Below are 24,349 nucleotides of genomic sequence, written 5' to 3'. Positions count from 1 at the left end.
TTGCATTGTGTTTCGTTGTATGCGTAGGTTACCGAAGGCCCAATTACCTCTCCCCAATCCCCCGACAACCCTTAAATTCCTATCCCGCAAAGGGCCGGCAACGCAACGTACATGTAACGCCTCTGGTGTTTCGGGTGTTCATGGGCGGCGGTGATTGCTTGCCACCAGATGATCCGATGATGATGATGATATATAAAAAAGAAAATAAAATAACAATCGTCATAAACATAATGCAATTTTATTTGTAAAAACAATATCGTTATTGTTACATAACCAATAATATCAATATCTCAATTCTTTTATGGTTAATAGAGGAATACAAAATGCGACCAACCTACAGATAAATATACCATTTGATACGTATATAAATTATCTTATTGTTAACAAAATTAAACTTTGAAAATAAAAACGAGATTACAAAACAATATCATATACAATGTGCTTTATAACTTATACATAAAATATGTTTATAAGATTCATTTTGAACGCAAAATATTGTCAAGTTGGCACTGTCTTAAAGCTTTTTATAGGCCGGTTCGGAAACAGAATTTGCGGAATGATACTTTTAGACCTTGATTAACAATGACATCAATGAAAAGCTGCCTATTTCGTTATATTACAAATATATTTTCGATGCGTTAAGCTCTCATATTAAAATTCTACTATCGAAGTTCTTTTATTACGAATACTAATCTAAATTGTGGAGTTGCATTCGGATATTTATTTCTTATTAAGTTATTACCCAAAAAGGTAGCATTAAATACTCATATAAAAGAAAAATTGTGCGATTACTGATTACACTTAAATCTTACACCTTAAGATTAATTTCGACTTTTTTAATACTTTGTCTTTTCAGTCCAGAACATTCCAATCAAAAACATTAAAAACAATTTCGTTTTGCAATTATTGATGCAAAAAAATTACTTCAAAACTGCATAAAGGTTCGAATTAATTTTAGTACAAGCATACCTACCGCTTTTCTACCACGAGACACCGAATGCTAAGCCAATGTTTTTGCACATATAAAGCCAATTTAAGTATCATCAAATTGCAAATTGAACCTTACGCGTGGCAATATAGCGTTCTTTATTCCGTAACATCAACGTTAGTATCACAACCTAACTACACTGACAATGCCAAAAGGCGATTAAAAGCTTAAAATTAAGAATATAATTACTTCTATAAATATTTGTAAATGTTGCTTACAATTGAGATGTTTTCAACTAGCCAAATTCAATACAAACCAAACATTATCTAAATGCGACAATATTCTATCAATTTTGTACAATATTTTGTATTGTCACATACTTTTACCTCCACTAATATTTTTAAAAAATTACAATACTTGAGTAATACTTCATATCATCAATACAATTTAGAAAGAGAGATTATTTTCGAGTATTTTAAAGCAATAATTTTTTTTTCTACAAGAAAACATCTCAATTTAATATTAAATGTTTATAAAATGCACGTTAAAAGATTGCAATCAGATCTTTTTTACTGAGGTAATGGCGGCGGCTGGACGGCAGCGTAAGTAGGATAGTACGGAGCGAAGTTATTCGGACCTCTAATCAACATGTGGTTGGATTCTCCCCGCTCCTGAATTGTGCGCGCTTGGTATGGAGATTCTTTGTAAACTGGTGTAGCTGCAAAAGAATATGGTGTTGGTAAGAAAAAAGTTAAGAATTATTTCGATATTATTACAAGTGAAAACAGAATCATCAACTGCGTTTTAACATCCACTTGTTAATCCCAATATTATTTGGTTTATGTTATGTACAGAGATCATTTTTTTCTAGATAAGGTCACTTAGAAACGGTCTGGTATTTGTCTATCTGAACTTATTTCACCAACACATAGTAAAATTTCAGTCCTTAGGACCATAACAGACGGTAACACATGGTTAAAACACGATTATATTTGGTAATATTTAGCACAATTCAACTTGTCAATTACCTAGATACTATATGTATTATTATTCAATCTGATCAGAATTATAAAATTAAGTTAACTTACTTAAAGTCGGGTACAATGTTTGGTATGGCGGCTGCACGGGCTGCGCTCCGGGCATCACCCAGCCTCCAGGAGCTGCGTCACCGCCTGGCGCTGATGGCACCTGAATAGGGAAAAATAAACAATGTATTAATAGAGAACAGGTTCAAATGGTACTCCCACACTGTTGTTAAAAATGTTTACAATCAACGCGAAGTAAAAAGCATTCTAAATAATGTTTACGAATTTTAATTAAACAGTAGTTGCCTCAGATGATGGCATCTAGCATCTAAGATTCAATGGTAGATTGAACGCAAACATCATAATAACACAAAGTTTCCTCACGTTTACAACATCAAAATGGGAGATTACTATCATTCACGTAAATTAGCACTTTCAAGAAATAGTTTACGAAAAAAAAAACTTGAAACACATTTAGTGTGAAATGTGTTCAAGATGTCAATCAAATTGTAATTGTGACATCTTTTAAAAGTGACTAATGAGCGGGAGTCAGATTGCGTAGTGTCAGGTGTAAATATATCTCAGTTTACATTTGTATTAGCTTTTGCTTGTAAATTCAATGTAAAATATATGTGAGATATGTAGAAATTCTGGGAAATCCTCTATTCGTGCTTCGTAAACTCTAAATTTTTTTCTCTCCAACTGGTAGTATTTGAATGTGCGTTGACTGTCAGTTACTTAACTCTCTCAATTACTCATACAGTCAATGAATTAGTCACAAGAGTAATGTTTAATGGATATTCTAATATATTCATTGATTGAATATAATAAAACGTTTCTACACATGGTACTTTTACTACGTTTTTATTACATATATCCTTAATTCCTTACCAATTTTACACGTAAATTATCTATAACATCCTTACCATAGGCTGTCCGGGACTGACGGGCAGCACAGCCGGTTGACTAGGCGAGCCTGGACTTGTCTCTCCGGTTTCTGCGTTGTTTGGTGGTGGTGCAGAGGGCGCCACTTGACCCACCATACCGACCAACGGTACAGTTCCGATGGCGATATATTTCTTGCCACTCATGTTCAAATGCATACCCGATACTACACATTCCACCTGAAAAAAAGAAAGGGATTTTATTTTTATTACACAATTTACACAGTAGACTTGGCTTTTCTATTTCTAATTTACAGTAAAAATGTGCATTAAAAGGAGGCCACACAAAGTCACGCCTATTTTCTATTCTCTAACTAAGTTGTTGTTATTGCATTTATATTTTGTCAGTTGTCTATTGTTACTTATTCCAGATTTGTGTAAGATGTTAAATTGAAACTTGTAAGGCCAGCAGTGCACTTTTACTCTGAGCCGTATTATCCCAAAGATAAACTAGGCATGTGCCTAGCGCCAGGTTATAGACAGGCGCCGTGAGAAGTGTGGGCCCAACTGCCAGAGTGACGGCCTGGGCGCTTATGAGGTGCTTGCCTACGGCGCTCTCTAGGTTTAATCCACCTCTATTATAACTGTTATACTCTACTAGTGTTGCAGGGTTTCCATGTCTATGGGATATGGGTTATTATACTACCATTGGACTTACCTGCTGGTTTGTTTGTCTAATGTATACCCCAGATTAAAACGATTCGAAAACCCTAGTGATACTAAGTTCTCTGTACATTGTCAAAAAAGAAAATTATTATAATTTTAAATTGGTATTCTTTAGAAGTTTAGATGCAACATACGTACTGAAGCGAAATAGACCGGACATTACACCTACAGATATACACGCGACATCCATAACATTAATATGCAGTCGTTAGCACCTCACGTAAACAAATGGGGTCAATGGCTTTTAGTCTGTCTATTAGTGCAATATTTACCTATTATTTAGCTAATTGTATTGAAGATTCTATTGGAACAATTCAGTTGGAATACATTCTCAATCGACATGGTTCTATGACCAATGTATAAACGTGATGGAAACTAGAGATATGTCAGTCAGGGTAAAGATCACAGTAGACATATGTAATTTTTCGCCTGTCCCCCTGGACAAAGCCTTAAGTTAATTTATGTAACATCATCAAATAAACAAAGTACCGTAATGATCTAGATTTAAAGCTGAAAGTTGCCTGATAATTGGTGAAAGTCTGTCTGTAAATGTCAACACATAAACATACAGCAGCATACACGTATAAATGCTAATGCATATTCTATGTAGGTGCAATAACTTGGCCGTATATGTACCTACAGTAAAACTATAAGCAAGCGTTTTAACTGATTCATAAAATCAAATAATTTGATATTCTTCGTAATTTTATATGCAATTTTTACGACTCTTTGATGTTAGTGCGACTGACCAAAGTGCCCACATGGGTTAGTCGGTTTGAAAACTGTTTTATAAAGGTTTTCTTTCACAAAATTCTTATAGGAGATACCCTAAAAGATAGGATAGTTTTCAGGTGTTTGTGAGTTGTGATTGCTTGTCTGGCCAAGTGTTTGAATGTGATGGATGCTAAAAAAGTATGCTCGTATCGTATTTACTAAGCTATCGGAATTAAATAGTATCTGCCCTTAGGACAAAGACGAGAAGTACATAATCATTATAAAATTACATGAATAAAAAGATCAGAATTTGCATATTGAATCAGTAACAACACGAATTCTGAAATGTTGCCAAGTAGCCCATCTCTTATTACCTAGCAGAATGTGGATAGAAAAAATGTCAAAGCCCGGATCCACTTCGAGGAACAGATAAAATAAAACATTTTTCATTCATCAAACCATTGATTAGCATATCTAATTTTATTCACACGTACGTAAATTTCGTGTGAATTCTGTTTCGAGTTCGACTATGACATCATTGTGAGATCATACACAAAAAACTGGCTAGATAAGCCGTCTGTTATTACATAATGGAGTTACCTTGGGAGGTACTATGGCAATGAAATTAATATGGTGGACCGACCGTGTCATTAACTCTGTTACTCTACTTCGGCTTTGAATATGGAGATAATTTATTTTGTCCTATGGACAGTATTGTCAAGTGATCGCAAGCGCTAAGTAGGATTTCGGGCTTCTTTACGGGGTCAGTCAAGTATATATATAATTTTTTCGGTTTTTGTATACAATATATGAGTAGTAGCACGGAATCTGGAATTGTGCTCAGTATATGGCATATTCAGAAGTGGACATCTCTCGGCTGATGATGATGATATGGCATATAGCACAAATGGTGAATAGTGGGTGTACATTGTACAATGGCATTACATGCTCATGTGCACCTCTGCCTTTCCCTTCGAGGATAAAAGGCATTATGATGCATTGTATACAATATGGAATGAGATGTGTTACATGATTAAAGGATCGCCTTCTATTAGAACTCATAATAATAAACGGCGATGGCACGTAATAAATTTGGGTATCACATTTAATTTGTACTGTAGGTACTCCTAGAAATGTGTAAGTATGAACCTTCTTGTATTGTCAGTAATAAAACGATTTTATAAAGTCCTTGGCTATATGACTTATCCACGTCTATATTAGGCCACGCTACGCCACTGAATAACAGAATCAATTCCAAATTGCGTGTTATATGAGCATTGAAATCTGCAGTTGCAATTGTAATCGCTGAATTAAGAGAAAACAAAAGATAATAAAATTCCAGCTCATTCTACGACAATTTAGTAACCTATACTAGGTACGTAGCAAGAACACATACTATTGCATCAAATGTAAAATATTTGCATTCTTTTATAGTTCACTACAATCACATTTCGTTTTAAAATGGGCCTTATCTCTATAACATTAAAGTTGTTATTGGTATGCAATTGCACCACGTCTATTTCCGTACACTGCGGGTGTTACTTTCGCCGCTGTGATAACAATGCTCATTTGAAAGTCCTACTAATATTATAGAAGAAGACGAAAGTTTGTGAGTATGTACGTTTGTAACTCCTATACGAAAATCTACTGAATGGATCTGATAGAATTCGGTATAAAGATACAATTATTATAGTTGTTATACAACTGGGGCCTTAGTATGCTGTTACGATGGTATCAGAATGGTGGATCATTGAGCAGTGCAAGACAACTAGCAACTGTTCACGGAATATTTAAAAAAAACGTTACCCCACATTAGGATTTTCTCCTGTGTCGTACAAGTTCACATACACATGACAACCAGACCCGAAACAACAATTTGTGGATCACACAAAGAGTTGTTCGATGTGGGAATCGAACCCGCTACACGTTGCGCGGAAGCCGGTTACCCAGCCACCGCGCCAATCGTGCAGTCAAATGGATATGGACTAGTAAAATATATTTTAGTAGCTATAAAGTACAAAACAATTAGGAAGTAAGTCTTACTTGTAGTAAGTATAGCCTGCGGTTATTCACGTCCTTCACAGTTAACAGAGGGCTTAGTACGAGTTTGTTTTACGTTTAACGACAGCGCGTTCGGTGCTCTGATTGGTTGGTTCATTCCCGCCGGCCAATCAGAGCGCCGAACGCGCTTTCATTTCGTTCTTACTAAGGATCCGGATAATTAGGGTAGCAAACGCACTTATTATACCAATCTTAATATAATAATTGTATAATGATTACTAGACGTTTACATTACGTAATTCAATGCATCTTACCTTGAAATCGTAGTCTAAATCAATGATGTTACAGTTGACTAGATCGGACGGCGGTATGGGCGGCACTTCCATAGTTAGGTCCCAACTCTTCGTTGTTCCTGCGGGCGCCGGCCCTTCTTGTATCGTCAGGACTACATCTTTGATCTTCTTCGTCTGATTTGTAGGTGATGTGGCTCTGTATGTTACCACCTAGAACAATTTTTTAAATTAATAATTGAAATGTTTGTATAGGACAAATTTCTGAATGACTGCTCTAAATTGTATAATGGTTTTCGCGCCACTAGAGGCGGCAGTGTAGTTCAAGGTTTATTAACCAATAGAATTCTTGTTCTTGTTAAGCCTTTAGTGACTAAAGAATTAACTGTTGTGGCTTATTCGCACTACGCTAGTATTTTAGTCTATAAGTTCTCATTTAGGTCAGAGTAGCAACCAGGAAACCTTTTAACCAGTAAAAAATATTGATGTCTCTACTAAAGAGTAAGAATACCATAATTTATTATGGAACTTATGTCAATTTAAAACCATATTTGAAAACCACCTGACTAGATTCAAAGCAATAAATAACTATAAACTTATAAAACATGACAAACAATCAAGGATAAATATAATAATAGAGATAAATTGCCACACCGCTCATAAGAACTCACTTAAATCGAGTACTGTAAATTAAAGTTAATCACATAATGGACAGGAACAAACCAGTTAATGAGACTCATTTGTAAAATGTTTACAGTAATCACAATTATACACTACTGTTTTGGAAAAAGAAAGATTAGCTTCAGAATAGTAGAATAAAATAGGAATAAGAATAGATTAGAATATAATAAAATAGGAGAATAGATTAGAATAGAATAAAATCCAATGTCTGATTTGAATAATTATCTTTGTGTTGGATAGTCCATTTACTGAGGACGGTTATAGACTATATAACACAGCGCTACGATCAATAGGAGCCGAGCAGAGCGGTTGAAAAACTGCGTGGAAGTAGCTAGTATAACAGTATTTAAATTTTTTTCACTTACCTTTCTCAAGAAAACCTTGACGAGATGCAGTTGGACATTACTCTTGTTGTCTACCTCTACTCTTATAGGTATCTTCTGTCCGGGCACATAGCCTGACACCGGAGCTTGCACATCAACTGACAGTGGAGGGGAGGCGCAACAGAAGCAACAGAATGTCTTCTCTAGTTGAATGTGGATTGGTTCCTACAATATAAAAGAAAATATTAAATATGTATAATGATCCATTAGTTCAATTTAATTTGGTTTTAATTTAAGACTATGTTCTCACCAAGATTTTGTTTATTAACAGAAACTATTAAGTTTAGTAATTATTTCATTGTAACTAAAGAAACCATAAAGCAATTACAAAGAGGTGAAGTCATAATGTGATTGTGCACTGTGACAAAACAAATGGCAATGGGATTGACTGCATATTTTCCAATATTTCCATTGGATGTGGTTTGTAAAGTCCTGAGCTCTCCATAAAGTGTCACGCATTGTGTTAAAGGGAAATCCAGTTATGACATCTCCTCTTTTTATTTGCTTCGTGGTCTACCATGAAGCTACAGCTACAGTCTCTAGACAAATAAGTATAAAAAAATTCAACATTTAACTCCCAACATTAGTGTGTTTATGTGATTCATCAAAAACTTAGCAACATTAGAGAAAAATATAACAATTACGATGTTCAAAATCACACCTTACCTTATAAGAAGGGTTGAGATTCAAATCAAATGCATTGATCACAGTAAATGCCATCTTTGTCTCTTGGTCAAACTTCCAGGGCCGGTCCAGGGTCACTTTGACTGTATACCTGACATACCCATACTGACCCTCGAAGGATGAAGGTAAAACAGGAGGTAAGGCACAAGTGAAGTTATACACTTGCTTACCAGCCGGGATTTCTATTTCGTTTCCTGTAAAATTTTGTTTTTGTAAGTAAAAGAGCCATGGTATAGAAGTTAGCTTATTGTAAACGATTTTAGACTTTATTCTAATGAAATAAGGTTGAAATTCTATTGCGTGGACATATTGACTTGGTGTTTATGCTTGATAAAACCTGGGGCCTTAGTACGAGTTTATTTTACGTTTAATGAGATCGAAAGGACAGTGCGTTTGGCGCTCAGATTGGTCGGTTCATTAGCGCCGGCCAATCAGAGCGCCGAACGCGCCCTTCGTTTCGTTTACGTTCAACGTAAAGTAAACTCGTACTAAGGGTACTGGATTCATGTTAAACTTGTGATAATAAACTGAATTACTTTAAACTTGAGACTAATGACATAGTTTATGTTATTTCCCAGGAAAAGGAAAAACAAAGACCTAACAGACATTTTGTGTAGTAGGTAGTATAGAGTATAGAAGAAGCTAACTACCTGCGGGTGACTCATAGTATGTATTTACGAGTTGTTATAACCTAAACATTGCCTTCAACTTCATTTAGTCTCCTTGGAGAATCCATTAAACAATTACAACTGGCTAACGAAGATTGACCCCATAATAAACTGGTTCAATGATAAGACAAACAGTATATTTCTGTTCTACAATTTATACTAAAACCTATATACTTCTATACTTATACTAATGTATAAAGCTGAAGAGTTTGTCTGTTTGAATACGCTAATCTCTGGAACTACTGGTCCGATTTCAATAATTATTTTTGTGTTAGACAGTGCATTTTATCAAGGAAGGCTATAATACATAACGCTATGCCTAACAGGAGTCAAGCAGCCGATGAAGCCACTGAGGAGTTGCTAGTTAATAATATACATTGAAGTTATGTTCAATTTTGTATCATTTCATATGAAATGTAGTAATTTTCAAAAAATATTTTAAGTGTTTGAATGGTTTCCCGAATAACATTCTATAAACTTTATTTAAATAAGCGTAGGTAGTATGTATTACTCATACAGATTATAAGGTAATACCTACCTAGAGATGCAGACAAAATATCAATATTTTTGCAATTTATATTGTACTAGCTTTCCGCCCGCGGCTTCGCCCACGTGTAATTCGGTTATATATAGCGTTTTTTAATGATCTCGACAGGGCTCAAATGACCTCTCCTGCTCTGGGTGGAACGGAAGGGAGTGTCAGACTTTTACTGACTAAAACCCACCTCGTTCCTTCAGTTGCCCTTTGCGTTCCGGGGCCACGGTATCTCGTTAGAACTTTCCCGCAGCCCCGGCTCAGTTTATCCCGTTTCCCCCCTTGGGGGTTGACTTTTCAAAAATCCCTTCTTAGTGCTCACTTATGTTACTTAAGGAACCTCTGTTCAAAATCTCAGACTCCTATACCGAGCGGTAATGTTTCGGCTGTGCGTTAATAAATCAGTCACCCAATCGCACCCCTAAATCACGATTGGATGGTAGTTTGAAAAATCTTATAATCTCAAACATATTTACTTGCCTATGTACGTGTTCATGCCAAGTTTCAAGTTTATAAACCCAAGGAATAAGATTTTTCATAGAAACGTTTTTACCCCTTTTCCCCCCTTGGGGGTTGAATTTCCAAAAATCCTTTCTTAGTGCTCCCCTACATATCCCAAGGAACCTACATTCCAAATTTCAGCTGTCTACGACCAGTAGTTTCGACTGTGCGTTGTCTGTCAGTCAGTCAGTCAGTCACTCAGTAACGGAAGAGTTTTATATATATAGATGATGTACGTAGTATAATATGTACATAGTGCTTGACCTTCAATCTTTAGTGAGATTATAATAACATAGGTATTTACATGAAACATCAGCTTTAACAAGCAGAATGTAAATTTTTTATACTAGCCTTTATGTTTATACTATTCACCCATTTGGAAAAAAACATTCTGTATCACTCTCCAGCCTTAAAATTTTGGTATAATAGAAAGGTAAACAAACTTTTGCATTTAGTATTAACTTCTTGTTTGTATATGCGACAATAGAAAACTTATTGTGTCTCAAATAGATCTGCATTCTGACATACCACAGATTAAGACAGGATAGTATACTATGAATCATTATGTCTATGTTATATTTTATTCATACAGTTATTCTTAATTCATAATAGAACTGGTATGCCATTACCTATTATGCAGATTGAATGGTTAAAGAATTACTTAAAAGTTAATTCATTCTCTCTATGCAATATTGCAAAACATTGTAGGTATTTTATTCAGTGATAATTTCACTACATAAACAAGTTAACAACTGATAGTAACAGCCAGGTTATCTAAATAACTGTATAAAGTATAAACAGTTACTTGAATGTTTCATATTTCAAGTGAAAATGTATGATTTGTCACCTTTCATTGACTCATTAAGGTGAATAATTGTTACTTGAGTTATTAGTAATAATGTGACAGTGTCTTTCATTTATATTGCAACTAGCTGCAAACTTTGTATTGCTTCAAACATTTTTTTTTTTCTCACCTTTTAAACCTGCCCTGGACTCACACAAATAATTCAAGACAACATTTTCAGAATTGGTTCTGTTTCAGATGGATGCATATATAGATAAAGCAATTTAATTGTATTTTATTGTTTTGTGTCTAGAGATATTAAAGAGTGAGATATTTATATTTTTATGTTACCATGTTAACAATTGCCATTAGTACTTTAGTTTTAGTTTATGTGTCAATTACTTGGAACTGCATGACTGTCTTATCTGATGATCAAATCTAATAAGAGTAAATATTTTACTAGCTAATAGTCATTAATTAATCATTGTTTGTTTATCTTGATAATAAATTAATATTTAAATATTTTTTTTTATAATCACCTGAGTTGCTTCCCAGCAAATAGTATGACACTTGGAAGTACTCCTCGTGCCCGGTGTGCATGGTATCAGTCGATTCTGTCTTCCCATCGGAAGTTTCTTGATTTCTACTTTCACACCATTCTGTATGAGCCTCTCCTTTAAACTTGACATGGATACCTAAAAATAAAAATAAATTGGAACAAGATCTTAGGCTTAACTACAGTACTCATGTTAGTAACTTACAGTCAACATAACGTATTTCTCATACTCCTACTAACACATGAGTCAGAGACAGTAATAAAAAATAATCATAGCAACATACCTCGGACTTTTTTAGGACTATCAAACACATATTCTATTCTTCCATTGATGGTTTGCCCAGCGTAATACGTGTTCCATTGATTATCTAAATAAATATTAGCTTCTTTTATACCCATTATAAGGTAATATCACAATGAACTTGAACTATTAATAGATTTAAATAAGTGAATTAATTGAATGTTTAGACAAAATTACGACATCAACTAGAGGCAACGTCAACGACAATCCGAAGATTGACAATGACAAAATGTCACAGCTGAAGGAGCAAAAAAGTGACAAACGCCAAAGTAGTCAAACGTCAGAACAAGTCATGACATCCGCTCAGTTGCCATTGAAGAAAAAATAAGATATCCCTAGAATTACAACCTCCTCGAAGTCCGAGCTAAAAACCATGGAATGGGAGTAAGTACAAAAACGAAGGTATACTCTATGGTACGTTGACAAAACCATCAAATAAATAGTGTCATTTGTCAGATTTGTCAGTTTATTAATCAGTCAGTCAGTTCACACTTCACAGTTGTCATTGATTGTTTGATTAGAGGACATGTAGATTGATAAACGCAACGCATTATGTAAATAAACAAAAATGATATTAAATCGTTGAATTATATATTTATTTACTTTAAATAAAAAATCAACGGTAGGCCTTTGCTTTTACTGACAATAGCTTCTCGACCTATTTATGATAATAAGTCTACATTATATTACTCCCAAATGTCCTTTCCTTTTTGACTAATTATAAATTAAGTAATGGCTGATATTTCTGTAATCATACCAGTACATAATGGCGAAGAATGGATAGATACTTGTATGAATTCTATAGCAGAACAAACCATATTCAAAACAGACGATCTAAAGATTGAAATTGCTGTTTATAATGATGGCAGTACTGATAAAACTCCAGAACTTTTAAAAAAATGGGAAGAACAGTTTAAGGAGCAAGGAGTTGATTTCGTTAAATCGGGTGGCAAAACGTCAAAAGGAGTGGGCGCTGCAAAAAATGGTGCTATAAAAATAAGCACAGGCAAATATTTATGTTTTCAAGATATTGATGATATAATGCTACCTCAGAGAATAGAGCTTCAGTGGAAAGCTGCAACATCAAGACCAAATGCAATTATTGGCAGTAAAATATTGAGAGTACCTAAAGACTCCACTCCACGTTATGTTCAGTGGGTTAACAACCTTAACAGCCAGCAGCTGAGGAACCAAATATACACATCCCACGGACCTACTTTGCTAATGCCTACATGGTTCTGTCATAGAAGTGTATATGACAAGGTTGGAGGATTTGTGGAAACTGGCCGTGGAACACCAGAAGACCTGATATTTTTCTATGCACATTTGGATGCTGGAGGAACCTTATATAGAGTAGAAAAGGAACTGGTAGTGTATGCTTACCATGCAAAGGCAGCTACATTTTCTGTTAAAAGAGAAAATATTTGGCAGGTCCAACTAGAAAGATTACAAAAACGTGTATTTCCTAGTTGGAATCATTTTACAGTTTGGAATGCAGGCAAAGCTGGTAGAAGACTAGTTCGATCCTTAGATCCCGAAAACTTAAATAAAGTTGTGGCATTTTGTGATGTTGACAAGAACAAAATAGGGCAACATGTGGAACTATACTGCCCTATTGAAAGAAAAGTACTAGTCAAATTGCCTGTTATTCATTTTACAGATGCAAAGCCCCCTTTACTAATATGTTTTAAATTGGACATGACAAATGGTGAATTTGAAAGGAATCTACAATCATTAAATCTCATTGAAGGAATTGATTATGTTTTATTCAGTTAATATTGTGGAATAATGCATTGACATGTTTTATAACTAGATAATTACAATAAAATTGTATTACTGTTGATTAAAGTATTTCATTGTTTTGCATATTAAAGTATTACAACTACATGTAAACACACTTAAAAGTTATGTTAGTGCTAAGATCATTACAAGTTTGATTTTATAAAATATTACACTATCATACTAATGTGAATATAAAACAATGTAATAACTTAGTGAAATGTGAGATCATAATACTAATACTTTGAGCAGCAATACAATCATTTCTATAAGTAAATGGAATTTACATGCTTGTGAAACTGAGCCTTAGACAATGAAGTTGATTAAAAATCTAATTGTTCTCCCTCAAGTTCTTATTACCATCAATAGCATCCACATTTTCTTGTTCTGTACTGCTAGCTTCAGTGCTAACTTCCATGATTAACACTTGCACCTCGGGCTAATCTGTTCTGAGATCATATTTATTTAAAATGTGCTTTCAAGAACTAAACAACAAAAATTCTAATAGTTTAGTGATTGCTGTTTTGTTTCTACACATAATGTTAATCCTTACTCCAGCATACTGAGGTGACTTTATTTACATAAAAAATCTTAATGCTCGCATTATTTCAAGTTGATTCAACATGCAGCAGCCTCAGCATCTAGAAGTTCATTTTGTATTCTATCAATAAAGCTATCATCGAAAACAGGTGAAGCTTCACGCCGGCGTTTCAGGGTCAATGCACGAGGTCTGTCTTCAATCATCTCTCTACCCTGTTGGAAAAGCCCATACCATTTATATATCATGGTTTTGCCAGGGCATTGAGCACCGTAAACGGCTTTCATTTCACTTAAAATAGTCTGCGGTCCTTTCCCTTGTTTTGTGAGAAATTTGATAACAGCACGAAACTCTATCTGTTGCATATCCATCATATTTACGACCGCCGACATTTTTGCTGATGTTTTATTCCAAACGTTGCTTCTAGAAAGTCTAATCGCGTAGCCGGTACTGAAAAAGATACAAAGCCATTATAAAATCGATAACATTGCAACTGCACAAATATATCATATCGTAAGGTAGGTAGGTATATCTATCATGTCATCTATTATTCTGATTCGAGTAATTTAGGTATAGAATTTTGTAAACAACTTTATTACAATTCGCAATAAGCAACAATTAGACAACCGGTAAAATGAATGCAAAGGCTTCGTATGTTAACATATGGGAAAAATATATAAAAGCACCAACAAAGCTAGCATTTATCAACAGCTTACCTATACCTGTCTTCAGTTTATGTTTGTTCTCTTAGTTTAATTTAGCACCAGTATAGCTGCTACTAACAGCTCTGTTAATTAAATCATGCCATCATTTCGTTTTCTTTCATTTCTTTTAGAAAAATATTTTCACAATCACGAACCAGCCGGGCCGTAACCGGGCGGGTCGGGCGTACCATAGACTAAAGAGTTCACACCGCATCCCATCGGCATACAATAAAACAACCTCTGACCTCTCTTTACTCTTTACTCACCCTGTTTTTGTCATCCGTACACTCACTGTTCAAAGAAATATTGTCTATGCTAGTCTAGACTAGAGGTGAGTATTCCAAGGATATCTACGAGTATGGTTTTTACGAGCAAACGTGAAATAAGTATTTAACATTTCCATTATATTTTTAAAAGGAACGATTTTTGTACTCATGAATAGAAAAAAAAGTGTTTTTAGATGCAGCTCCGTTCGTACTCCTGCTTCGTGTCGAAGCCCCGGGTTAAGTATTTTGCAGCTCATAGAAGAAAGGTGCTATTAAATTATTGTTTTTATACGATTACGTCTTTTAAAATTGGTAACATTTTACAGAGATGTCAAATTATAATTAAATTTTAAATCATTCATTCAATCAATCAAATCCATTCAATTTACTCAAATTGACATTGTCACTGTATCGGGATTTCGGGATGTTCTCCCGGGAAATATTTTATAATTTTGTTATTAATTAGATAAACTATAAATACAGCAATTATCAAAATAATTTAATTAAGAATAAGCAGTAAATAATATTTTATCACACAATATTTTCAGTAAAGGATTAAAACCATGGAAGAAAATAAGAAAAGCAATCCAACTTTAAGTGTAGAAGAACTTAAAGTTAAGGGCAATGAATGTGTAAAGGATGGAAAGTATATTGAGGCTGTTCTGCATTATACACAGGCTATCAAAATGGACCCTAATAACTACCTCTTATACAGCAACAGATCATTTGCTTTTTTAAAGTTAGACCAACATTATCTCTCACTGCAAGATGCTAATGAAACCGTTAGATTACAGCCACAGTGGGCTAAGGTAAGTTTCATACGTACTTTCGTTTCATTATAACTGAGATACATTCTATACAATAAGCTTCATGCTATCCACATTGTTGTTAAAACCCATATCAATAATCTCCTACCTTGTTTGCAGGGCTACTTTCGTCGTGCCGAGGTCGAAGCAGCAAGCGAACTTTACGATGAAGCAATAATATCATACACAAGAGCATTACAGTTAGATCCTCAAAATGTTAAGCTAATGGAATCTATTAAAAACATTTCTGATATGCAAAAAAAGAAAATTAAAGGTGAGTTTTTTTGATAAGTAAACCTGTTATTCAATAGTCAAATGAGTTGTGTTTTGTTAACCATTCCAACTAGTGTTTTTTTTAAGGTTTCTTATCCGTTTATGTGGCTTCATTATTTACACAAGGTTGATGTTAATTTCCATTCTTTCAGATAGTCAAAACATAATATGGATATGTACTTGTGTTGGTCTAATCTTCGGGATTGGTATTGTTGTTTTGGATTACAGTTTAACTTCAAATCCAACATTATCGGTAAGCATCCTTACAAGTATTAATTTCTATAATAAAATTGGTTATATGATACTATGTGTTATATATAATATATTTTGTCTTGTTCTTTTAGCATCCATTTAGCATGGTAGCATTTGCACTTGCCCTTGCAGGCATGGGCTGGGCAATAGGCAAGAGTGTAAACCTGATGAGTTCTATGAGTGCTGGCAAATCCTTACAACCTCCGGAGGACTTAGGTACTGTTCTATTATTCATATTTTATATTTATCTCTAATAGCATCTGTCAATCAGATCTTAACCTCTAACCTAAATTTTAACCGATTGCGACGCCCATTTTGGTGCACTTTTATGCGTGGCGACGAACAAATATTTCGTGACACGACAGTCGTGTCAAGCGCCATATCAGTTGATGACACGCCTATTGTGCCATCAGCCATGTACAGAATAAAATGTTCTTTTTTCTTGTTTACCCTTGAATTGTATTTATTTTCGATTTGAGCGAGATAAAAGACATTTAAAAATGACACGAAACGCGTGTCATACGCCATATGTAAAAATTGGATGGCACGTCTGTCGTGCCATCCGCAACGAATCGGTTAAATTGACAATGATGAGTATGAATCTCTGTACCAAAATTGAATATCACAGTGACTAAGCAAATACCAAGATGTAGTCATGCCTATCTTGGTATCAAAAGATAAGTAATCTGACTACAAACATCTTAATTGAGTGGGAAATAATTTTTGTAGAGTATGTATGTAATTGTAATTTTATCATTTTCATCTAGTCACTACATGACCTAATTTACTAAATCAACCACTTATATGACATCATGGCAAGCAATCAGCACTAGTGAAATATGATATATGCTGTAGAATAATAATCTCACATCAAATAACTACTAATATTATTTTATGTACTGTTCTTTGCAGGTGTAAATGACAATTCAAATGAAAAAGATACAGCAGTACCTGAGAAGAAATCAAAGTACAGTAAGGCACAAGCTAGACAAAGATATAAGCAAGGAAAACTTTAGTTATAAGAATCTTCTTGATCCAATTTTTATAAGATTTATTAGATTGTAAGCATGTATCAGGCTTGGTGAGGGTGTTGTGTTGTTAAAGGTACCGCTAGTCCAATGAAATAATCATAGATAGTCCTTATTGCAAAGACTTCTTGAAAAGACATTTTATAAATACAATTATTCATCAATATTGTTGGAATAAATTAAGGTTTATAATAAAATATTTACCATTTCCTGAAAATTTAATCTGTTTAGTATTTTTATATAGTTATGTTAGTTTTGTACTTAGAACATATTTGATTTTATGTTAAATACTGAAATATTTAAACAATCTGTTTACAATCAGTATCCCTATATTCTGGATGTTTTAAAGAAAATATAAAAAAAAAACGAAAATACATATTTGTTTTAATGCAACATACATTTTTATTTAGGTCAATTAAAACATAAAATAAAGGGGAAATACTTTATTGATCCTAGTGTAAAATGTATTTCGAAAATTCCAGAATACAATATATCCTTTGAATAAAATTCTTGGTCTCATACCTTATACTTAAAATAAGTTCAACATGTACGGGGGTTAAAAAAAATCTGTACAACAATAGGGTACCTACATTTACAATAAATGACTACAGTGGCAAATTTACAATACACATCTGTCCTATAACATTATCCCTGCAGAATGCGGCTATTGGAAGAATCTTATTATGGAGGTTTGATCAGTTATTGTGAGCTTGTTCAATCGTCGCAATATTGTAGCTATACCACGGCCATTAAGTTATTACAACATGTAAATTAAAAGTATCTAATAAAACCATGGATATACATAACAGTCATAAACTCATTTACACAGTACCAAGGCAAAATTATGCGAGAGTGAACTAGGTACCATTCTTGGAATTGCACCTGTGTTATAAACGTAAGGTAACAAACAATGTATTACACATACTACTAATATTTATTGTATTGTAGAGTTGCACTTTGGTGTTTAAAATTACCATTCTTGCTACAAAAGATATGTCAATCGCTATCCGAGATTGCCTTCTTTCTTCGTTTAGCCTGTTTAGGTTTAACTATCTCTTCCTCCTGGAAATTAAAAATAATATGATTTTAAAACATACATTTCAAACAAAAGTCAAAGTAGGTAGCCAAAATTGGTTAGGATGAACATCATTAACCAATGTAATTTTAATTTTGTATCAAAGTGTTTTATATTGTGACTAAGGTACCTCTTTATAAATGGGGGTCATAGCAAATTACTTAAACAATTTACTAAAGGCTTAGCTGTTAGTAATTAACTTATAATGAATAGTAGTTTAGTAACTTAATAAAGAAGTTTATTTACCTCACTATCTTCATTAGATGAATGCAGATTCTGGTTAATTGGTAATGAATTTGAAACTATTTTCCTGGCTCGTCTTGAGATAGGCAACTCGTCCTCCCACGCCAAAGCGAGTAAATCACTATATTGTCTCTGGAATAAAAATATTTATAATATATTAGTTATAGATATTCTAATTATAAACCCCTCCCGAAAACCCCGTGAAAACTTATTGTGCGTTGCGAGGGCGGTACCGAATGCTGCTATCCTAAGTATCTTATCCCTTATATAAAAAATAACTACATGTTATTTTAAATGACTGCAACGATAAATGCCGAGCCGTATCTATTTCGGATTCGGGCCAGGCAAACTCGGGTCGGTTGTCCAAAATTTCAGCTTTAATAACTTTTATTCTGCCGGTCCTATTAGAGAGTAGAAAGAGTGATGTTATAGGTATAGTCGAATTCACAGAAAATAAAAGCCAAAACGATACATAATTTTATTATTCTGACACACATTGAAAAGACTGGATGTGTAGTGACGCCACGTGTAATGGGTTCGATTCCAGGCAATGTATTTTTACAGATAACAGTGGACACTGACCATATTATCGAATGATTAAATAATCATTGTAACAATCATAATAATATAGATAGCATTCTTAGTATATATTTTTACATTTGCTGATAACCAATAACCTAGATGTTTGAATCAAGTTTATCAGAATAATTTGTGTTGTTCAAATGTTTATTAATCCTACAGTCCGATTTGTCCTGTTTTAGTGACATATGTAACTTATTTTCCTTGTGCCATTATACATAATAATATAGGTACATCATCAATGTACTTTCGAAGTCATATTAACTTGTATTTAAACATATTATTAATTTAGGTATTATGGTATATAGTAAATAATTCTGTTTGTCAGTAGGCCATTTGTGTCGTGTTAGGTTTCGGAACCCTAACGACCGAACGGGCATTTGTTTAATTAATAGAGAAGCAATCGAGCGAACGGTACATCCAAAAAACTAGAAACTAAAGACTTTCGCTTTTTTAAATACGATATTTAGCAGTACTTGAGAACGCCAGCTTAACATAACGTTATTTTTTTTCCCCGTTTATAAACAAAACAATTAATGGATTTCGTGTGTGGGTTAAGACTTTTTGAATGAATGCAGTTACCAATAGTGGCAAAAAGCAAACCCATACTTGGATGGTGTGTCATTAAATGAATTTGCTCTATCTACTCTTTCGCGAATAAAATGTGTAGCTAAGAAGAATTTAGAACCACTTTTTCCATAGAAAGGTCTACTGTCGTACCATTTTAATAGAAAATACTACTGGCATAAGTAATTAAAGAGTTAGTTGTTGGTTGGTACCAAAGTATATTGACTGAGGACTGTTAAATAAAATAATAAAAGAACTTACCCTTAAATTATCACTACTATTCGACAGCGCTTGATGAAGTGCTTTCTGCATGCACTCCATATTAAAAATTGACATGTCATTTTGTTCCACACAGCATACTCTCAATTGCTCCAAATGGCCAAGCACCTGTAATATGAAGTACAAATAAATTATTATTCAAATTCAAAAGCGTTTCCATAGATCTGCTGTTTTTCGTCACTGATTTCGACTTATGCAAATGAGGCTAAATCATGATCTATTGTACTTTTTATAGAGCCAATGTCCAATTTCTGTCTTCACTACATTTATCAATATTATCCATAGTTCTTGTGGCTGATGATGAAGGTTTTAAGAAATAAACAAGTTGTTTTTACTTTGCTAGTTTGTTTAGAGTATGCCCAAGATTTAGGAAGTTATATAATTGCTATGAATCTTTGAAAAGTTTCAAAGACTCCTAAGTAATTAGGTACTTAGGATTTAAATAAATAATTTCTTAAATTTATTTTTCGGTCTTTAAATTTTAATGAGATATTAATAACGATTGGGTAATGTTAATTATGCCAAGCATTTAAGAATGAGTAACTATGCCTAATTAAGTTTTTATGAGAAAAACAATACTTACCAATTCAGCTGAAGGTGGAGCATTAGGTGGAATGCTATGTTTTCCCGGACGTTTTCTCTTATTGGGACTAGTACCTGGGTATCTTGTGCTTAAAAGAACTGAAAGTAAATCGCCAACTTTATCTTCGTAATCTTGGCACCAATACAGCAAAGTAGATACTACAAACGTATCTTCTTCGTCTACAGGTCGGCAAAATAGTTGTCGCACTACGTCTGCAGTAGGCTTTTCCTGTTTTAACATCAAAAGAACTGAAGTCAGAGCTTCAGCATGGTCTTTACATTGCAATTTCGGTATGATTGGCAATACATCTTCAACGGATATATCATGTGCTGTTAGAAGCTGCCAAAGACAGTATTGTTCGAATGTCTCCCAGCCTAGACTCGTTGACAGCATTAGCGTTATATCGTCCGACTTGAACATCATCAAAGTGCCTTGTAGAGTCAGACCAACGAGTCTCTGTAGTTGCCCCGCATCCAGTGTGGAAACGATAGCATGTAACATTCGTATGTGATTCTGGGATTGCTCCTTGAATTCTCTGTATACATCGGGGATCAACCACACCAATACATTGGCATCACATTCTTGACATCTCTCAAAGTCGTCAGCTAAACTATCAGCAAGCTTCATCTCTAAATAGCTACAATACTCCTTATACACATCTGCTTTGAACTTAACATTTCTTCTTTTATCTAAATCGCGTTCAGCGCGCCTTTCTCGTTCATAACAAACTTTTAAATAAAACAACAAACTGAATCCCACAGTGCGTAGAGAGTTTTGAGCTTGAATTTCTTTGAATGTTTCTAGTATTAATTTGCGTTTGGGTTCGTCATTGCTCGTTAGAAAAGTAAACATTGAAAAGAGTGGTGTACTCAGAGCCATTTCGATTTCCGCTTGGGTTGGTGTACGGCTAACTTTTAAGGGTGGCACTTCTTGACAAGCTGCTACAAATACATCAGCGAGTGCAGTGGTTGTAGGCATTGGTGAGCCACAGGCGTTGATGAGAGCAGTGGCGGCCGCGGCTGTGCGATCGTCTAATAATGCTTCTGCAAGAGGACGTAGCATGAGAGGCATTGCGGCAGATAATTCGGGTCGTTCTCGCGCACGGACTTCGGAAAGTGGTAAATCGTCATCGTCCGTGTCTTCCGCAATATTAGGAGTGGTCTCTTCTTCATCGTCAGAAAATGCAGGTTCATCAGGACCTCCTCTTGGTAAGTCATCATTGCCCTCATCGCGAATTCCGGACACGCCCTCACCATTTCCATTGGTACAGAACTCTTTAAAAGTTTCCCTTACAGTAGTTCTTAGTTCACGGTCCAACTTTGGAGAGTCAAATAAAGGATGTAAATTTGGAAGTACTCTCTTTTCTATGATCTGTTGCAAGGAATTAAAAATGCCTTGCCTGACTTTGTCTGCAAATGGTGGGTAAAAGTTTGGAATGATTCGACATAGAAAATCAAGTAATGTGGCGGTAACAGCAGGATGTGATCTCATTGAGTGATGCATGACCAGAATTGCTGGTTCGATGTTCATTATATTATCCTTTTCAGGGTCATAAAATAACCAATCATAGAAAAGTGCTAGTTTTGCATTTGATGCTGCTACATTGGAAGTACAAGTAGTAAGTAGCCATCCAATGACTGCCCACCGTGGAATGATATCAGAACACAAGAGTTCATTAGTAGGGTGTATTACACCCACAATAAAACGAATCATGTCACTCCTAAGAGACTGCGACTCAGGTGTAGCCAAGTATTGCCTTTGAAACCATTCTTGATACTTTTTATGGTGACCAAACCTGACTTGCGATGTCAAAAAGACAAGTTTCCTCTCCATATCTGGGGTGAGTCTTGATTGTAAGTATCTGCGTGAGGTTCTTGTTTGCAATAATTGTAGCACATTCGTGAATGTGGGGCATAAAGACTTGGGGTTTATCAATATATCTTGCCATAGCTGATTGAACTCAGGGATTCGTGCTACATTCTGCAGCAACCTTACCAGATCTCGTCCCAAAGTTAACACATCTGAGAAGCGCTCTCTTATGAGAGTGATAACAAAATTAACTTCTTTCTGTCTTAAACTCATAAGCTGTGGTATATTGTGATCTTCTATCAACCTCAAGTATGTATACACCACCATGCAAATAAGTACAGGAAACTTGTCCAACCATGCTCGGTTTTCAATATAAATATCTAAGAGAGATTCTACCAATATTATGTTCTTGGGAGTAATGTCGCCACCAGATGCATAACGCATTAAATTCCAACAAACACTATCAACGCCAGTTACAGCATTTCTTATCATTTCCTTAATCAACCACAGCAACTGGTTGCGAGTAGTATCATGAAACTTCAAATACCTCTCTAGTATTAAGGTGGAAAGGTTGTTAAGGACGCAGGTCAGACCGTCCCGAGTCACCAGCGTCAGATCTCTGTAGCATTTGGTGGCATTGTGAGGTTCTGTGAGAATGGACATCAACATTCCCACAGACACATCTTCATGGTTCTTACATACGGCATTGTTAAGTGCATCGTGAGCTTCCTTCTCGCTGCAGTCGGCCACAAGTGATTGGAAGTAGTTGTAAGCCCTCTCGTACCGCTGAAACCGATAAAATCTAATAAGATAACTGAAAGCTTACAAGAAAATTGAATTTCGCGCCACGCACACTGCAGCGCCACCACTACCAGTGTTAGAAATACGATTGTACATGGCCGACTATATAGATATTCTTTGTTGAGAAACTGCGAAATTTTACACAGTACCTCCTCAACTTCGTCCTTGTTTTCTATGGCGGTGCACACAAATAGTCTAGGTGAAATAGATTTACTCTGCTCCATAATTTGTAGATTATTAAAACTACTTATTATAATAAAAATTTAGCACAGGTTGCCTCCTGCATGGCTATCGTAAGCGAAAAATATTTATGAAGCAATACAATCACAAACATGAATGTGTGCGTGTATATGTCACCGACCGTGAGGGACAAACAAAAGTTAGAAAACGCCGACAGATAGCGCTTTAGTTGGTAGTTTTTTGATATGACGCTGAAAAAAATGATAACGTTTTGGTAGAAATTGTTAGGTTATGGAAGTTTTCAAACGGGCAATAAAAAAGATGGCAACACTTACGATTATGATAACACCATCACTCTGCTGATTGGTTAAATATTCTACCATTGACGTTATCATTTATGGTCATTGGCTAAAACACCGGATTCTAGTAGAATGTTGCTAGTATATTTTTCGTCCGCTCTACTATAAAAAGATAAAATATGCTTGGCATCTGGTACATTATAATGCGCAATAAATACACAATACAACAAATTAGTTAAGTAACAAGATTTTATACATTCTGTTATTTTTTAGAAGTAAACAAAAAGTTGGTTACTTAAATTTTTATGTCTTTGAATTTGAACTTTGCCTAAACTTTTTATATTTTTATTTAGATTCAGTTTTTAGATTTTTCGGGTTTATTATTTTCCTAGCAAGTCCAAAGACACACTTTTGGACGCGTTTCTCTGCATCTGTATTTTTGAAAGTTTTGAACTTTTTGTTATCACCAAGTATCGTAAGTGACCCGGTTGTGGCCACTTTAAGAATTTTGTCGACTTTGAGGCTTTTCTTAACTTATAGTTTTTGTTATCACGAACATATTTCTTGTAAAAAGTCATTTAACATGTATTAATCTTGCCTAAGAAAACCCTTTTTTTAAAGAACGTC

The 24,349-nt window shown here is 34.7% G+C and overlaps 4 protein-coding genes across 4 annotated transcripts; 2 read left to right on the top strand and 2 right to left on the bottom strand.

Moving 5' to 3' along the window:
* Positions 1-219: 219 nt before the first annotated feature.
* Positions 220-11,895, bottom strand: LOC118274270 (arrestin domain-containing protein 17). The gene is made up of 8 exons (XM_035591717.2): positions 11,645-11,895; positions 11,344-11,499; positions 8,299-8,510; positions 7,615-7,797; positions 6,593-6,781; positions 2,880-3,077; positions 2,017-2,116; positions 220-1,646 (listed from the first exon to the last, which is right to left on the bottom strand). Exons 1-8 carry the CDS (start codon positions 11,757-11,759, stop codon positions 1,498-1,500), a joined length of 1,302 nt encoding a protein of 433 aa, XP_035447610.1. The 5' UTR covers positions 11,760-11,895; the 3' UTR covers positions 220-1,497.
* Positions 11,896-12,122: 227 nt separating this feature from the next.
* On the top strand, positions 12,123-13,509 carry LOC118274271 (UDP-GlcNAc:betaGal beta-1,3-N-acetylglucosaminyltransferase-like protein 1). The gene has a single exon (XM_035591718.2). The coding sequence runs from the start codon at positions 12,394-12,396 to the stop codon at positions 13,435-13,437; it is 1,044 nt and encodes a 347-aa protein (XP_035447611.2). The 5' UTR covers positions 12,123-12,393; the 3' UTR covers positions 13,438-13,509.
* A 1,804-nt stretch (positions 13,510-15,313) lies between these two features.
* LOC118274272 (uncharacterized) lies at positions 15,314-17,681 on the top strand. The gene is made up of 5 exons (XM_035591719.2): positions 15,314-15,757; positions 15,875-16,028; positions 16,180-16,280; positions 16,372-16,495; positions 17,192-17,681. Exons 1-5 carry the CDS (start codon positions 15,512-15,514, stop codon positions 17,293-17,295), a joined length of 729 nt encoding a protein of 242 aa, XP_035447612.2. The 5' UTR covers positions 15,314-15,511; the 3' UTR covers positions 17,296-17,681.
* Positions 17,682-17,735: 54 nt separating this feature from the next.
* Positions 17,736-23,618, bottom strand: LOC118274269 (integrator complex subunit 3 homolog). The gene is made up of 5 exons (XM_035591716.2): positions 23,393-23,618; positions 20,634-23,228; positions 20,033-20,158; positions 18,629-18,757; positions 17,736-18,369 (listed from the first exon to the last, which is right to left on the bottom strand). Exons 1-5 carry the CDS (start codon positions 23,465-23,467, stop codon positions 18,304-18,306), a joined length of 2,991 nt encoding a protein of 996 aa, XP_035447609.2. The 5' UTR covers positions 23,468-23,618; the 3' UTR covers positions 17,736-18,303.
* Positions 23,619-24,349: the final 731 nt, after the last annotated feature.

This window comes from Spodoptera frugiperda, chromosome 3 (assembly GCF_023101765.2).
Source record: "Spodoptera frugiperda isolate SF20-4 chromosome 3, AGI-APGP_CSIRO_Sfru_2.0, whole genome shotgun sequence".
In the NCBI taxonomy this organism is placed as follows: Eukaryota; Metazoa; Arthropoda; class Insecta; order Lepidoptera; family Noctuidae; genus Spodoptera; species Spodoptera frugiperda.
Note: the sequence above shows the minus strand (reverse complement) of the source record. Positions and strands in the feature narration are given on the sequence as shown.

Excerpts from the sequence above, each read along its gene's own strand:
- LOC118274270 (XM_035591717.2), bottom strand. The coding sequence starts at position 11,759 with ATGGGTATAAAAGAAGCTAATATTTATTTAGATAATCAATGGAACACG. Across the intron at positions 11,500-11,644 it reads TAGTCCTAAAAAAGTCCGAG|GTATCCATGTCAAGTTTAAA; the intron begins GTATGTTGCTAT and ends TTTTATTTTTAG. Across the intron at positions 2,117-2,879 it reads TCAGTCCCGGACAGCCTATG|GTGCCATCAGCGCCAGGCGG; the intron begins GTAAGGATGTTA and ends TTCCCTATTCAG.
- LOC118274271 (XM_035591718.2), top strand. The coding sequence starts at position 12,394 with ATGGCTGATATTTCTGTAATCATACCAGTACATAATGGCGAAGAATGG.
- LOC118274269 (XM_035591716.2), bottom strand. The coding sequence starts at position 23,467 with ATGGAGCAGAGTAAATCTATTTCACCTAGACTATTTGTGTGCACCGCC. Across the intron at positions 20,159-20,633 it reads CTCCACCTTCAGCTGAATTG|GTGCTTGGCCATTTGGAGCA; the intron begins GTAAGTATTGTT and ends TTCATATTACAG. Across the intron at positions 18,370-18,628 it reads CATCTAATGAAGATAGTGAG|GAGGAAGAGATAGTTAAACC; the intron begins GTAAATAAACTT and ends TTTAATTTCCAG.
- LOC118274272 (XM_035591719.2), top strand. The coding sequence starts at position 15,512 with ATGGAAGAAAATAAGAAAAGCAATCCAACTTTAAGTGTAGAAGAACTT. Across the intron at positions 15,758-15,874 it reads TACAGCCACAGTGGGCTAAG|GGCTACTTTCGTCGTGCCGA; the intron begins GTAAGTTTCATA and ends CCTTGTTTGCAG. Across the intron at positions 16,281-16,371 it reads CTTCAAATCCAACATTATCG|CATCCATTTAGCATGGTAGC; the intron begins GTAAGCATCCTT and ends TTGTTCTTTTAG.